Source organism: Phalaenopsis equestris, unplaced genomic scaffold, assembly GCF_001263595.1.
Source record: "Phalaenopsis equestris unplaced genomic scaffold, ASM126359v1 Scaffold000002, whole genome shotgun sequence".
Classification (NCBI taxonomy): Eukaryota; Viridiplantae; Streptophyta; class Magnoliopsida; order Asparagales; family Orchidaceae; genus Phalaenopsis; species Phalaenopsis equestris.
This window is the reverse complement of record NW_018164444.1, coordinates 18,813,866-18,831,881: the sequence shown is the minus strand read 5'-3', so window position 1 is coordinate 18,831,881 and position 18,016 is coordinate 18,813,866. Positions and strand designations below refer to the sequence as shown.

The window sequence follows — 18,016 nt, the reverse complement described above, 5'->3', positions numbered from 1 at the left end:
TGTTGTACGATTTAAGCCCTAACTCGTTCTAGGTTCTGAGGTTGTCGTCCGATACGACGTAAACCCTCATATCTTCCAGGCGATTTGTGTGACCATGTCACGCAAATATAAATCCTAATTAAATAAAATTGGCAGGATGAAACACTCTAATAATTTATTCTCGAAACTGAAGCCAAATCATAGGATAGATTGGGAAACCACCGAGGTTCGCCTCAAGATCCGTGGTCTCCCCTAGTTTCTCTTCATTTGGATTCCTCAACATTGTTCCAGGTTCGAGCATTTCCCCTTTCACACCTCTTCGTCTGATTTCGTTGAATAGTTCTATCCTTTTGACTTCTTTGAAGATAATATTCCCTGATTTTTATCGAGAGTTTTCTTAGGTGACTTCGATCATTTAAGATGTAATTAACTATAGGGGTTGCCCTTATAAGAAGCTTTTCCGAACCCAGCCTAAGATAATATTCCCTATTTAATTCTTTGTATTAAATAGGGGAACTTGTCGGCAAATAAAACGGTTTCGCAGACCAAACGGATGTCATATATTTCTTAGTTTATTTGATCGAGTCTCATCCTCAAGTCTTGTGTTTATCCCTCGGGATAGATACAGGATTTGAGGTAGAGCGCTCTTTCATTTAAACTGTGAAAAATATGAGGTCAGTTTGATTTCATATTTTTCTAAAAATTATATATATGTATGTAAATAAAACGTCCTTCCGAAGCGGGCGACGAGACTTCACTTCCAACGACCGACAGCTTCTTACGGGCAACCTCCCTAAACTTTTTAGCTGCCGACACTCCCTTCCATCAATGTGATGGCTTCATCATCTTCAAAATGTGATATGCCTTAAATAACTTGCAGAAATCATGCCCAATCAGTTTGTTTCAGTACTTTGTTATCATTAATTTTATCAGTCAGAGATGCTTTGGCAAATGAAACCCAAGAAAGTGATCATGAACTTCATGAAAGGTTTAGGTTCATATTATGACTATCAACCACTGAAGTGGAGGACCAGAAATATAGGTTAAATAGCACAATCTCAGGAAAACTAACAAAATATAGCCAAAACATCATCAAGAATGTATGCTGGGGTCTTGAGACTCAAGGATAGGTTTCTATTTTAAGAGAGATTAAAATCACAAGACTCAAAAGTATCAAAGTTTTAACAGTAATGCCAATAATAATTTCTTAGAAATCCTAAAGCATAATATGATAAAAAGTATTGCAAGGACTAAAATTTCCGAAACAAAATGAGTATGGACTGGTAACCTAATCAATTCAGGACTTTGTGCAGAAAAAAAAACTGCATTATTTTTAGCTAAGTAATACTTTGGTGTACCATGAGCAGTAAGGAGCCCAGCAAATGCTTTCCACCAAGCAGCAGTGTGGTCTTTTCCATGCCCGTGTATAGGAAGCTTGTCAAAATTATTATCAACTATCTTCCTTGACTGAAAAATTGTGAGAAATTAGAAATTAGGGTTAGGACTGCAAATCTCTATGCTAATTAGTAAATAGCTTGACAGAGAGAAAACATATCTTAAAGGTATAAAATAGCATGGACAAATAAGAAATGTGTGTGAAAAATTTTTTAGGTCTTGATGGAACTGTGTCACATAAGTTCGAGTAAATTACGGGTCCTGATACGCTAGTTTTAAAAATCATAATTTGGACATATACATCCAACTGCAGAACACTGCAAGTTATCAATGAGCTTCACCAGCAAACACAAGAAAAGTTCAGCAATTCATTATCATAAGTAGCTCTTGCAACTTCAGCTAGTCTGTTAAAGTTGGAAGATGAAAGTCTAATAAAAACCTTAGCAATAGAAACAAATATAATAATAAAATATAATATATTCCAGTAACTTAAGTAAACAAGCGTAAAGTGGAATTTAACATGATTTTTTTTCATGAAAATTTAAAATCAAAGCAGAAATTTCATTTATTGAATCTTTTTTTGGGTGGAATTACAGTCCTCCTTTGGACTACTCTTCCAAGGTATGGATCCATTCTTCAAATCATGTATATACTCTTCTATGTATTAGATCAATCCTTAATGGACTACTCTTCAAAAACACGGAACTACTGTTTAAAATGAAAGGACTAATAACACCAGATAAAGGTTCACCCTTCCAAGTCTTATCTAAGCCAAAGTACCCCTCTTTCCAAAACATGGATCCATTCTAACTAGTACAAGATCTACTTTTACATACCCCATACCTACTTTTCCGAGCCAAAGGAATGCTCTTCCAAGGTACAAATCTAACTTCCAGGTTTTCAGACAACTCTTCAAAGTCATGAATTGACTCTTCCACGATTTAGATTGACTATATCACATTTCAATTTTGCTTTTCTAAAATCTAGTTGGATTCACTCGTGTTCACGAAAATTTATTCAGGTTGGCTCATCTTTGCCTCAAATCGACTCATTCTCATCTAATGCCACATGGCTTAATGGATACTTTTTTATTTAATTAACATATTATTTTATTTAAGCAATCAAATCAGGATACAAGTTCGTTGACATTAAATTAACTATTACATATGAGTGAACAAATCTTCTTCGATTATTAGTACCAACTTAAACAAGTATCATAACACAAATGTTGCCTCAATCTTCAAAATAACTAGGCCATAAACGTTATAATAAATTATGCAATTTGATTTTTGAGTTTGATCCTCTCAAAAGATTTATGCAAGCATCAATCATACTGCATCGATATGTTCAATTCAAACAATCCACAAAAACAAAATTCATTTATTATACAATTATCAATTTGCTTATAAACCTTGTCAATTGACTTCTCTAATTTATGAACTCTCAAACAAAACATTTTTCACATGTTCATTCTAAGCAGGCGGGAAAATTCCTCCATTCATACCATTCATTTTGTTCTTATAAATTTTTCTTCTTAGAACTTCCAAGTTTTCAAAGCACTAACTTCATAATTTCTTGATTTCTATGTAACCTGTAGGTTTTGGAAGGGGAAAAATAATATTTATTTTCAATTTCATAGAAAACAATTACAAGCAAAACAGAGGGGGATAGATCCTACATTAAGAAAATAATAAGATTAATCATAACTCCCCATGATAAAAGGAGACAGAAATTATGACATATGAATAATACTACATTCTAGAAACAGAAAATACCTAATAACAAAATATACTAAAATAAAAAACATTCTAAAAATCTAAAACCCCTTTCAAGTTGGAGCATAGATATCTATTATGCCCAACTTATTACAAGGAGCTCAAAATTAGGCCTGAATAGCCTTCTGGTGAAGATATCCGCTATTTGTTGAGCGGTAAGGATAAATGACATACAAATAGTTCCACAATCAATCTTCTCTTTTATGAAGTGTCTGTTAATCTCCAGATGCTTTTTGAGATCATGTTGCACTAGATTTTCTGGTTGTTTTATTATGTTTTATTATCACGATATAACTTCATTGACATACTCATCGAGCTCTACAATACTTCAAAAATTCTTTTCAACAATAACATCTCACATATTCCATTAGCCATAGCCCTATACTCAGATTCAGAACTATTTTTGGCAAGCACGTTTCATTTCTTACTTTGCCATGCAACTAAGTTTCCCCACACATAAGTGTGGTATCCAAAAATTGAACTCCTGTCAATAACTATCCAATCTGCATCAGTGTACGCCTCTATGCTCTTTTGTGTGGTCTTTTAAAAATACAAGCATTTACCTGGGGTATCTTTTAGATATCTAAGAATTTTGATAATTGTTTCAAGGTGTTTCTGATAAGGCGAGTGCATAAAATGACTAACCAAACTTGCAACAAAGGTAATATCTAATTGTGTAAGTATATCAACTTTCCCAGCAATTTTTGATACATAATTGTATTCATTGGAGCACCTTCCTTCCTATCTCCCAGTTTTTGGTTAGAATCAATGGGAGTTTTTTGCAGGTCTAGACCCACTCATCCTAGTTTCCTTGAGGATCAAGAACATGCTTCCATTGGGAGAAAACAATTCATTTCTTCGATTGAGCAACCTTCATGCCAAGAAAATACCTTAGAGATCCCCAGTCCTTGATTTCAAAAACAGATGATAGGGAAGTCTTCAAAAGTTCATCTTAGCTGCACCATTTCTATTGAGAATAATATTATCCACATACACAATCAATATGAATATCTTCCTTTCTTTTGGATTTCTAAAAGACATTGAATGATCTCTCTACCAATTGAGTATACTCCTAATATTTAACAAATAGTATAAATTTTTCAAACTAAACTCTTGATGATTGCTTCAACCCATATATGATTTTCTTTTAGTTTACAAACTTTTGTGCTGAGCTTCTCACTAAATCCAAGGGGGCATCCATATACATTTTTTACTCTAAGTCCTCATTGAGGAATGCATTCTTTATATTCAACTGTTGTATGGGCCAATCAAGATTAACTAAAAGTGTAGAAGAACCTTTATAGAGTTTAGTTTTGCAACTGGGTTGAATATTTCTAAATAATCAATGTCATACATTTGAGTAAATCTCTTGGCAACCGGTTGAGCCTTGAACCGTTCTAGAGAGCAATCAGAATATACTTGATTGTGAACACCCATTTACACCCGAGAATTATATTTTCTCTATGTAGATCAACCAATTCTCACGTGTTATTGTTTTCAAGAGTTTTTATCTCCTAAAAAACAACCTCCTACTTAAAAACTTTCAAAGCATCTTGCACAGCACTAAGAATCTTCATACATGATAATTATGAAATAAAAGCAAGAAAAGTGAGTGAGTGATTTTCATACGACATAAAATGGGATAATGGATGTTGGGTGCGATGCAAAACATTTCCCCAATGGAAAGGCTAGACTCATTATACCAGATTCAAACTAGGCGCAAATTCAAGATTAGAAGACTCATAACTCGAAAAGTTGACTTAACATGTGGTAAAGGATTGGTGAGGGCATTACATGGGTTTGTGGATTCTGAGCAGTGCAAATCATTCTTAGACCCTTTCTTTTGAGTTCTCCTCTGCCACAAGCAAACAATATCAAACAGTACCACTGTCGTGGTTCTTTTTATGTCTTCTTTATTATGAACATCATGATATGACAATGTAAGAACTTCAATATCGATAAAAGGCGATGCAATCGCTCCTAATATAATATCATTTGGGTTTTCAGGTTGATTAGGGATATACTATTTCAGGAGTTTTGAAGAAAATTTTGAAACTAAAAAGGCAAATATTTGTTTTGTTCCCCATTTGAAGATGAAGTGAAAAAAGTTGTAACTAAAAAAGAATGACATCCATGATAAATAACATTTTTTTAGAATTAAGATCAAAGCATTTATACCTCTTTTGGTTAGGAGCATAACCAACAAATACATTTTTAGCTCGGAATTCAAGCTTTTCTTGATTATGAATGTGAATGAAAGTAGTGCACCCAAATATCTTTAAAGGTAAAGAAGATAAGAATTGATCCTTTGAAAAGAATTTTTGGAAAATATCAAAAGGAGTTTCAAAATTTAAAAACATGAGAGAAATATAGCTGTAAGGATGACTTCACCCAAAAGATATTTAGGCACCTGATTTGTAAATAATAATATCCGAACTATTTCGAATAAGTTTTTTTTTTTCTTTCAGCCACGCCATTTTGTTTTGGAGTTGACACATGAGCTTTGATGAATTATTCAATTTTCAAGAAAAATTGACCAAAAATATTTTTGAAATACTCTCAGTCATTATCACTCTGAATTATTTGAATACTTTTTTGAAATTGTATTTATACCATGGTGTAAAAGTTTTTTAAATTATCCACTTAGATTTTTTTTTCATTAAATAAACCAAACTTAACCGAGTGTGATTACAGTGAAAGTCACAAATCATGTTTTCCCATAATGTGTAAGGTTTTTACAAGGAGCCAAGATATCTCTATGAATCAGGTTTGTATATTTGTGGAGAAAAAGATGCACAATAATGTTTAGCAAATTGACAAATTTCATATTCAAATGGACAACTTTTTTATTCTGAAATAATTTGGGAAATGAATATTTAAATACTGAAATTAGGATAACTTAATCTATAATGACATAACTTAGTTTCATTATCTTTAGAAATATAAATAGAATTTAAACCAATACTTTGACATTCTCTATTTGAGACGAGTCCATCACAAAAAAAAAAAATAGACCATTATTTTTATTAGCACTGTCAACTATCCTCCCTGTGGTCAATTCCTGAAACTCGCAAAAAGAAGAATAGGAGTTAGCTTGAAATTAATGCTTAGCAGTAATTTTACTAGTGGGCAATAAGTTATATGATAGATTATGAACACAAAGAACATCGTGAATGATTAACAGTGATGAGAGTTTGACAGTTCTTATCCCGATATATACCGAGAGAGAACCATCATTAATTTTGACATTTTTTATTGCTTGCACAATGTCTATAAAAGGAAAATAAATTAAAAAAATTAGTCATGTGATCAGTTGCACCAGAATTAACTATTCAAGAATGAAAAAAAGGAGTACACCTAACAAAATAGTTGCTAAAGAGTAACCCTTTTAAACTAAGGAGCAAGGCGAAGTCGGAAATAATTTTGAAGATTTAAATAATAGGTGCATTTGCTCTACTTGCTTCTTCGTGAAAGGGACTACATTTGAATTAGTAGAATGCTTCTGAGTTTCTTCAACAGTGGCTTAGATTTTTAATTTCTAGTTTGCAGGTTTCCCAAGAAGTTTCCAACATGTCTCCTTCGTGTGACATGGTTTTTCTACAACGCTCGCACAATGGTTTCTTACCTTTTTTTTTTTTTGTCAATGTCGACCCATTTTGACATAAGAGATAAGATCTCATGTTCATGTTATAAAAAGATTGTGTTGCACAACATAACTTTTCTTCTCAACCCTTCATGTCCAACTTCAGAAAGAACTCCTTAAATTGAGGGCAAGGGTTTCCTACCGAGGATGCGACCTAGGACTTCATCCAAACTCCGATTAAGGTCGGCTAGGTGCATGTAGACTCAATTGTTTGCTTCTCTCTTCTTGTGACTAGCATAATCATTTAAATTCTCTCAAATGACATCATAACATTGATTAAGTCCCAGTCATAATACTACCAACTCGTTTTGATTTTCAAATTTGAACTTTCAATGCAAAAATTTAAAACTCGAACAACATGCCAGATATCTCGAGCAATGAGAAGAAATAGATGTGGCTTTCTACGGTAGGTTCCATGAGATTGATGAGTTAAGCCATAATTAGAGAATTTTAGGACAGTCATATTTTCATGTTAGGATCCTCAAGAATAGGTTTTGAATTTTATCCATTTAAATACCCATTTTTTTCTCTCCTGTCGATCGCCAATTTAGACCACTCTAAATAATTGTCTGTTGAGTTTTATAACTGTGAGATAAGGAAGCGAGTTTTGGGAATAATACTCGGCCTATACAGCCATAAGAGGAGTTGTAGAGTGAGGTGACGTGGCTTCGGAATTACTGGAGCAGTTCAAAGTGGTAGAATTACTCTGGACTCCAGACATCATTGATGACTTACATGACATCCTCTGAATCTATGACGAGTAGCACAAGTCCAATGGAGAAAAAAGATGCTCTGATTCTGTTACGGACTCGGCCTGCAATCGACACTAGAGAAAATAGCAAGGAGTTTGATTCCAGTAGCAGCCATGCGAAACAGAGAAACAATCACCAGAGGTGCGAAATTTGCCAGAGAAAAGTCACAAGCGGCCCAGCAGAACATACAGACGGACATTCGAGCCCTAGCACATTATGTAATGATCACAAGTGGAAGCGGGAGAACTGGAACTCCCGGACGAACACGATGGTCGAAGGGTTTCAAACTCAATTTCTATGGAGTTCCTTCAGGACCAATTCTCACGATACAGTCGTTTGTGAGCTAGTTGCAAAGCCAACGACAGGATCATGTACAACCTTTCTTAGATGCGGAGCATTGGTCATTGCGTCGCCCAAATTTCTAATACCATGTAGATTTAGGAAAGGGGAAAATAATTATTCATCTTCTATGTCATAGAAAACGATTACAAAATAAATAGAGGGGAATGCCTGCCACATTAGGAAAATAATAAAATCAATTATAAGGAAACAAGGATTATGACATACCAATAATACCGCATTTTAAAAGTAAAAAATGCCTAATAATAAAATATACTAAAATAAAAAAAACTTCCTAAAAATCCAACAATCATTGGTCAAAATACACCCACCTTGATCAAAGTCTGAGTTCACCATTCTCTTTTTGACTATTTTATACACTTCCTATTCTCATTTTCTCTAATAGAACCAGACATCAACCCACAAGTTCCAGAACAAAACTTCTAGCGAGATATTCTAGCTTATTTGACAATCAATTTTGGTAGCTTAAATCTATTTAAATTATAAATAACAGCGAAAAAAAGACATTTCAAACAATCTAACAAATCTTACAAGCATATAATTAGGTCAAAATGCTAAGCACCTTAAAATTTATATCGAATAGGATATTGGGTCAAAGAAAAATCTTCACATTATTTAATTTTTGCTAAAGCTTCCTGAAAAACTTATTTTCTGCTATTATTTTGATTTAAATGTGCGCATCTATGTGGACTTCGTGTGTGCATACCCATAACTAAATCATAAATTTAACAGTTATAGAGGAATAATATGTGTAAGGTGCTTCTTAATTATTATGTGTTTGGACTGCCATTTTATTAATAAAATCACCTGCTATTAAAGAATATGTCCATTTAAAGTTCTATTTTATTATCATTTCAAAATAAATATTGTAGAGTAATGGGAAAAGCCACTCAAGTATGTCTTTCATATCTCCGTATAAGAGGGAAGTTATATATGCAATTTTGAGAGGCAGCACAAAATAGGAATAAATAAAAAAAAGAAGGAAAAATAACTAGGAGTCGGTGATTCTATAGAAAAACACAGAGATTACAATCAGAGGATCGTAGAGAGATCGAAGTAACGGTACAAAGCCATGATCCGTGTTTTAAGTTCTTTGATAGCTGAGAGTGGTAAGTAAACAGATCTAACGGTACAAAGCCATGATCTATGTGCCTTTAATTCTTTGCTATGATTGGAGCAAAAATTAAACACTCCCTCAAATTGGATGGTAGAGATCTACCATTCTAAATTTGCTTATGATATTTTTAAATGTCGGGTTGCAAAGTCCTGTTGACCTCATTTTGAGGTCATTACTCTTTTCCTTAGGATCCTAAGATCTAGCTCTAGGAGTTCCTATTAACCATCTTAGAAAACTAGAATTGGGACCCGCCTTTTTTAGAAATTCCAGCCACTTTCTGTTTTCTTGTGATGTCTAGCATTTATGGTCTCAAAATCATTGTCTTATGGAGGAGCGGTTAAGGGCTATTGTGTGGAGGCTCAGGGAGAAGTTCCCAATAGAATTTCAAGCCCTAGGAAAAGCACTTCATGACTTTATCATCACACACATGACTTTATCATCAACTTTATCATCACACACACTCACCAAATGCACAAAATTCACTAAATTGCACAAGATTGGACTTAAATTGAGCCTAAAGGATGGCTGAGAATACGAACTTCTCCGGACAACCTCCAATGACAAAACGGACTACCCAACGCGTCCAAAACAACAATTTTAGTAGGAAAAGACACTCATATTGTCATATTTCCGACACGAGCAAAATGACATGCATATCGATGAATTCGTCAAAACGATCTCTGACGATGAAACAAACCGCGCATGCGTATCCGGAACGTCAGAATTACCTAAAATAGACATCAATATTGTTATGTTTTGACACAAATAAAAAGTGCGAATTGAATTTATTTTTAAGAAATATTAAATATTTTATATTTTTTATTACTAAATAATATTAAATTATAATTTTAATCTTTATTTCCCCTCACCCGCGCACTTAAGCCCTCGTCTGGCTCGATCTCGTGGCTTGATCCCACGGGCTCGTCTGTTCCCTCGCGTGCCTTAGTTCCCGCGGGTGATCCACGCAGCGACTCCCCTTCTCGACTCTTCCTCGGTCGATTCGCGTACACGGTTCGCCTCCTCGAACTCCCCTTCGACTTTTTGGCTCTCCAATTGCAAGAGGCGAGCTGGTCGACCCTTCTCCTCCTCGAGGCTTTATCGCTCCCTCTTTACTGTAGCATTTACTACCTCATCGTGTGATTCGTTTACTAGTGAGGCTGGTTGGTGGCTCTCCCTCTCTTCTCTGCCTATAAAAGGGCTTCCTAGCTTACCGTTTTAGGTTGTTGAAAAATTTTTGAGAGAAAGGAGAGGTTATGGTTTTTTTTTTACTGTGGGAGGCCTTTAGTGAAGAAATTCTGCTAAAATTCTCTCTAAGTCTGATTCTCGTGCGCTTGGAGTGTGGAGTGTTCGTGGAGTGTTGTTTTCTTTGTCGGAACATTCTCGAAGCTAGCTTTTTGGGTGCTTATGGTGTGGAGCATTTGTGGTTGCCGTTTCTTGGAGTCTTTAGGAAGAATATTTCTCTTGAAGTGGTTCTCTTGAAACTATCTTATAATTCTATTTTAAATCTGCTGAAAATAGGTATTCTCCTCCTCTCCTCTATTTTTACACTATTTCGGATGACATAAAAATATTTTTTATCTCTTCTAGAGCACGTGAAAGAAAGATCGGTGCTTGTTCTGAAACTTTAGTATGAAATAGTCCATGGAAATATTGAAATAGAGCATGTTATGGCTGTCTTCTTTTCTTTTTTGTTTAAGATACATAGAAAGCATGTTTAGGTTCATTCTTACATGCAAATCTTCTTCTTACACTCCTATTATTTCTATATCTACATGCTGGAAATTTGTGGTTTTCTTTCTTAAGCAATTTACTTTTAAAAGGAGGATTATTTGTTTAGGTAAAAGGATGGTTTATGCTTTTGGCTTGCTTAAGATGCGTAAAGATCATGGATATGAATTTTAAATTGATGCTTGCTCATCTAGAATCTATGCTGGAACTCATTTTTTTATGTTGAAGTACATATTGGCACAATACTTCGAAATGTGAGACTTCAAGGGGAAAGTATTTTTTTTAGTTGTTTTTTACTTATCTGTTGGATGCGATTTTGGCTTTGGATCCTTGCTGAAGTCTTTTATTTATGTTTTTGACCCCCTTGTGAGGGGCTCGGTTTGCCTCCCTGTATGGCTCGGTTGGCTTTATGATAACTAGAAATTGCATTGCATTTAGCCTATTTGGTGGGTTCGATTTGACTCTTTTGGGGACTGAACTTATGATGAATTTTTTTTTGCCTTGTTTTGACCCATTTGTTGGGTTCGAATTTAACTCTTTTGAGATGAATTCTTGCTAAAAATATTTTCATTTGTTTTGCTCATATGCTGAGCTCGGTTTACCCATGCATTGGGTTTGGTTGGGCTTCTTTTGAATCAAATTATAAATGGAATTTTTGGCTCTTGTTTTCCCCATATGGTTGGGTTCGGTTTTGACTTATTTCTGGATTAAATGTTGGTTGAAATCCCTTACTGTTTGGACCGCTCATTGGGCTTGGTTTGCCCCTTGTGCTGGGTTCGGTTTGCCCCTTCCTTGGGCTCGGTTTGAGCTCCTTTTTGGATATTTATGTTGGCTGAAATCCCTTACTGTTTGGACCAATCCTTGGGCTTGGTTTGTCCCCTGTGTTGGGTTCGGTTTGCCCCTTCCTTGGACTCGGTTCGAGCTCCCTTTTGGTGATTTATGTTGGCTGAAATCCCTTCCTGCTTAGGACCATTCCTTGGGCTCGGTTTGACACTTTTGTTGGGCATTGTTTGGTTGGGGCCTCCTCTTTAATGCTTAATCCTCTTGAGATTTTATTGGTAATCAAGTTTGTCATCCAAAAATTCACGATTTCGATACCTATCTATATGTGGTGATGTTTGGTACAAGTAAATTAACTTATTATCATGCCTTGTGTGATGAAAATGGGTTTGATCTTAATGGTGTATAATAGCTTGTCCATTCACTCTTATGTATATCAAAATACAATGCAATGGCATTACTTATGGGGGCTTTCCCCTTTGCTGTGAAGCTAATTTTGGTGGCTTTGGTCTGTTGTCTTTGCCATGAGGTTGGTGGCTTTGGTCTGTTGTCTTTGCCGTGAGGATGGCTTGGTGGCTTTGGGTCCGTTGTCTTTGCAGTGAGTTTGGCTTGATGGCCTGGGTCTGTTGTCTTTGCCGTGAGTTTGGCTTGGTGGTTTTGGTCTGCTGTCTTTGTCGTGAGATTGGTTTGATGGTTTTTGTCTGCTACTTTTATCCGTGGACATCCTAATTGGTTCCCTTTGTCCTGTTTGACTGATTCTCTGTTGTTCCTGGCTGAAAACATTCATATGAGTAATTTTATGGCTTATCCGACATAAAAAGCTTTTGATTAAAGATGGAATTGAATGGATTTGATATTGGCATAGCTTTTAGAAAAGGAGAAGGTTGCTTCATATGGATTACTCTCTTTCGCTTTGTGACATATGAAAAGTTCTTGAAATTTTATTTTGAGAAATCATGAATTTGATATAAATTGAATTCATGAAGGGTTTGGAAATTCATAAAATTGTCATTTGAAAAGGATACCCTTCTGGGGTTGATCAAATCATATAAAATTTGAGAAAATGATATCTTTTTTTTTTTCAAATGATTCAAGGATCTTGGGCTCTCTTTTAAAGATTGTTTCACGCTTCTTGTCTTTCGACCTTTTGGGTGGATCAATTCCTCATCTCACTCATCCCCATTTTTATTTTATTTTTCCTTGTTTCTTGGTTCGATTTTCTGTGTTTATGTCCGATATATAAGTGCTCATGTATAACCTTTTGCTATATGTGAAGCTATATATGAAATCATCAAAGGAAGTCGCAAGTAGGTCGGTTTTATTTTGGGGCTTAAGGCGATGATGACAAACGCACGTCGGTGATAGAGCAAAATGATATCTCATCCTACAACACCAAAACTCAATTCTGGGACCTAATGAACAGTAGGATGAAAGTATCATTCACCGACACAAGACTAGCGCTAGGGGAGTTGACCCGTACCTTCTTAGGATGTTGGTGGTCCTACGTCCGACAGCGTGATCGACTCGTTGACAACTGTACTTTTCAAAACTGATAAGAGCAGATATGATAAGAACAGATACAATATTTATAAAAAATATTTTCACTATAAAAAAAAATTAAAATTGATACAAATTTTCTATTGTGCTTGAAATATATATGCATACTAAAATATAAATTTTAAAATGTGTTACAAATTAGTCCACCTGTTGATTACCTGTTCTAGGCTAAGGAGTACCCTCCTAAGTTAGGTTTAGTAGCACATCCTTCTAGTAGAGTGGCAGACTTTATACATCCGGTTGACCGAGTAGGATCTGACGTCCCTCGAGTATAAATATATTATATTTGAGCCTAGCCTCGACCCGAGTGCTTGTGGTCCCCTCTTTTCACATGTTTCGTATGTTTTATCAAGATTTTTAGACAAAGCACTAGTGGTCTTTTCTCCGGGATTTTTTCGAGGTTTTGATAGGTTTATTTGAATTGTTACTCGTCAATTTTCTTGAATTTTTCATCGTGAATTATTCATCGATATTCTCGAGTTTTCCAGGTAATGTTTTCTTTTGTTTATACAGTGAATAACAGCTAGCTTAAAGGAGCAGCAGATCTCCCAAATATACAGGTTTGATTTATATTACAGTATTTTACTTCACAGCATGTTATACTGTTCACATAGCATGTTAACTATTCTCCCAGCATGTTATACTGTCCTCTTCCTTTTACTGAACATTCTACTGTCTTTTTCCTCTATACTGCATGTTTTATTATCTTGTTACACATTATACCTTAGTATAGGAAAACCTAGTGGTTATATAAGATTAACATTAAACCCGTAGGTGCTACGACAAAGAGCTTAGAGCGAACACCGTGGCCAGCACGACGAGGACATACGGAGGAGCCACTTCAAGATGGATCTGCAACATCAAAACACATTCACATTACCGATCATTTTCTTTAGTTTAAACAACAACACATAGGATTTTGAGATGGATTGTCTAGCGTAACGTAAACCCTCATATATCACTTTTAAGCTTTTGCATAATCCTGTTGTGCAATTAAAAGTCCTAACACTTTAAGATTCCGAAGTTACTGTACGGTATGGTGTAAATGCTCTTATCTTTTTAGGCTATTTGTACGATCAAATATCGTGTGAATGTAAGTCCTAAATTCTAAATAAACTGCAGGATTAAACATTAAATAACATCATTTATAACATCATTTCAAAGATATACAAAGATATAAAGCCAAACAATAAGATAGTTGGGAAGTCACCGGGTTTCTCATGGATCTGTGATATCCCCTACTCTTCTTTCCTTTGGATTCCTGCAAATAACTGTTCTTATTTTAAGCCACTCCCATTTGATTTTCTCATGTCCAACCTTGGAATCCTAAACTTTGAAATCTGAAAGGTAAAATCACTGATCTTAATCGATAGTTTTCTTAAATGACCCCGGTCATTTAAGATGTAATTAACTATAGGGGTTTGTCTCTATAGGAAACTTGAAACCCAAATAAAATAAACTCTATCTAATTTTTATATTAAGTAGGGGAACTTGTTAGCCTCATATAAAAATATTTCGGAGACCAAACGGATGTCACAAATTCTTTAGTTTAGGTGATCGAGCCTACTACGAGTGATATGTTATTCTTCGGAATAAATGTATTACTCGTGGTATCGTGCTTAGTCACCCAAACTACCTAAAATGTGAGACTCGCTTGGTCTCATCCATTTTTAAATCAAAATGTTACTTTAAAAAAAAATCATATTTCCTTTTAAACTATTTTCATACTTTTCAAAAATTAAAACGGCCGACAAGTCCTTTGGTGAATATTTAAGCCAGTTGATTTCCTATGAACACATATGACATACAAATCATCACTTTCTAATTTCTCTTTTATAAAATGTTCTACATGATTGTGTACAATATTGATAGTCAATTAACTATCACACTATATTTTCAAAGGCTCTTTCACTAATACGATTTTAACTATTAGTGTGAAAATTGACCCAACCAACCAACCAACTTGACCGAAACCTTATCAAAAAATTCAAGTTTAGGTTGACCCGAATAATTTTCAGGTCGGGATTGGATTAAAGCTCCTAACCTATTTAATTTTTTGGCAGTTTTGGGTTGAGCCGCCAATATGAAAATGACCTACCAAACCTAAATTAACATGAATTTGACCCAAAATTGATCCAAATTTAATTCAAATAACAGTTATTCCTTATGTTAAATTGGTTACACGGGTCGCATTCAGGATGGCGGATTGAAGGAAAGTAAGATTCAAGTTGGGATTTTTGACCCGTATAGTATGTGTGTCGGGTTCGAGACAGACCCATTCGAGTCGGGTCAGATCCAAACCCAACCCGCTAACCCGAATTGACACCCCTAATTTTAACACATAGAAACTCACATATCACTTATGCAAGAGCCTAAAATCAATTTCAGCACTTGATCATGAAATCACCGATCGTTTATTGCTTCAAGTTATAAGATTTTCTCCTAAAAATATTGAATACTCTAAAGTAGACTTTCTATCCACCACTGATCCAATAAAGTCTGCATTTGTGTGTCCTTCAACCAATAAGGTAACATGTTTTGAATAAAATTCATTTTCTTATGCTTGATTTAAAATATTTAAGGATGTTAGAAGTGGCTTGAAGGTGAGACTCTTTAAGTTTATATATGAATTGACTAATTAAACTTATTACGAATATAATTTCAGGGCAAGTGTGAGACAAGTAGATTTATTTTCTCATTAACCTTTGATATTGTCTTGTATCTCCATCAACTCTATCAAGATCCAATTCTGGTTCTAATTTATTTAGAGTCTCATACGGCTTCCATTCCATCTTCTTAGTCTCGTTCATTAGATTCATAACTTTGTTGAGAGAGAAATTTTTTTGTTTAAATTGAGCACTTCTATTCCTAAGAAGTATTCAAATTTTTCTAAATCTTTAATTTTAAATTTATCGGCAAGCACTTTTTAGATGGATTATTTCTCTTGATTATCATCTCTTGTCATAATCATATCGCCAACATGCCAAATAATGTTTGAAATTATACCATCAAGAGAGTGCTTTATGAATAGAATATTGTCTCCTTGACTTCGTTTGTATTCAGCTCCTTCCATAGTTTTCGCAAATCTACCAAACTAAGCTCTAGGTGATTATATTAGGCCAAAGAGAAACTTTTTTCAGTTTGCATACCCGATTCTTTATCAAAGAGCTATTAAATCTAAGTGGTGAATCCATATAGACCTCTTTTTCAAAATGACCATATAAGAAAATATTTTTTACATCATATTGTCATATAAGCCACCCATCAATTTACTGCTAGGGATATCAGAGTGAATCGTGTTCATCTTTGTAATAGGTGCAAAAGTGTTTTGATAAACAATCTCGTATAATTGAGTATATTCTCTTACTATTAATCTTACATTTAAGAATTTTTTTTGTTTAAATTGAGCACTTCTATTCCAACCTTACTTTTCCAGCATTTGTCTTTGGCATGTTATTTCTTTTTGCAATAATTGCACTAGATGTTTCATTTACAAAAAGTATATCGACCTTTTGCAAAAAATTTTGTGATAGTAAATGTCACAGATATGTTAAGAGCAGGACTATTGGTCATCAATGTCCTTCTTACTTCTGCTCAAACAAGAGAGAATACTTCAATCAGAGAAGAGAGATTTCTCTGCTTAAAACTAAAACTTAGATTCAAATTTGGTCAAATTCATTATTAAGTCCTACCAAAAACTCAAAGATCCTCTCACGCTCGTCGATTTTTGTAAGAATCGCAACATCCTCACAATAGGACATCTTGAGATTTTGGTAGTAGTCCAACTCTAATCGGTAAACTTTTAGTGTTAAAATATTCAATGACCGGAATGTTATCTTGTTTGGCAATAAGGAGTTTTATATTAATTTCATAGATAAATGTAACATCTTTCACCTTTGAGTAGGTTTGTTTATTCGCATTCCAAACCTCTTTTGAGGTGGAGAGGAATATAAAAATTTCACTAATCTCTGATAGCATATTGTTCAACAATTATGTCATGATCATGAAATAAGTTTCTTCCCAAAATAAAAACTTTAAGTCTTTGGGCTCCGAAGGTAGATCCACCTGGTATTTGATCTCTCTCTTCCGCTTTAAAAATATTTTCACAATTTGGGACCATTTAAGGTTTTTTTCTTTGTTCAAGCGATAAGATGCTTCAAATAATTGGAGTGCTTCTTTAGTCTGATTTTTACTATTAATCATGGTTGACTCCTTTGAAGGGAAGTCAGAGAACCTAAACATAATAAATAGAAGGAGAATTCGACAAGAAAAGTAAGGTTGGAATAGAAAATCTTGGCCTTAGAGAATAAAAATAAAAGTTGGAAGGAACCCCCCTAACCTTGCTCTCTGATAACATGTAGAAAATTAAATAATGGAAAAATCTCTCAAGAATCACATTCACGTCTTTCTAGGAATCACAAAAAAGGAATAAATCAAAAAGAAAGAAAAATAATTAAGGGCCGGCGATTCTACAAGAAAGCACACGGATTACAATCAAATATTTGTAGAGAGATAGATCTAACGATATAAAGCCTCGATTCACGTGCTTTAACTTCTTTGCTATTGAGAGTTATAAGCAAACAAATCCAGCGGTACAAAGCCTTATTCGTATGCCAACATTTTTTTGCTATGATTGGAGCAAAAATTCAATAAATGTTATTAAATGTAGGTTAAATTTAGCAAAAAAAAGATGGCAAGACTGTAAACTAATATGCTACTAGTACTGCTTGAACTGATAATTTACTGCAAGATTCGAAGCCAATACAATAAAGCTATTAAAAACAAGAAGAATGAAGTCAATATTTTTCTTCAATTGAGTGGAAGTACCCGAGATCCACGAAGTATATCAATTGGCATATTGAGACCCCACCGACCACCGCAAGATTTTATGCAAAATAGCAATAAAAAAGATTCCTTCGACAGGTCTCTT

General features: G+C 34.6%; 1 protein-coding gene across 1 annotated transcript in view; it reads right to left on the bottom strand.

Moving 5' to 3' along the window:
• The window catches only part of LOC110025615 (ATP-dependent DNA helicase RecQ-like), a 91,964-nt gene that overhangs the window by 26,515 nt on the left and 47,433 nt on the right, over positions 1 to 18,016 (bottom strand). The window contains 2 exon segments of the mRNA XM_020726195.1: positions 1,338 to 1,446; positions 17,914 to 18,016. The exon segment at positions 17,914 to 18,016 is cut by the window's right edge and continues 14 nt beyond it. Of these exon segments, the coding sequence (XP_020581854.1) occupies positions 1,338 to 1,446; positions 17,914 to 18,016 (212 nt within the window).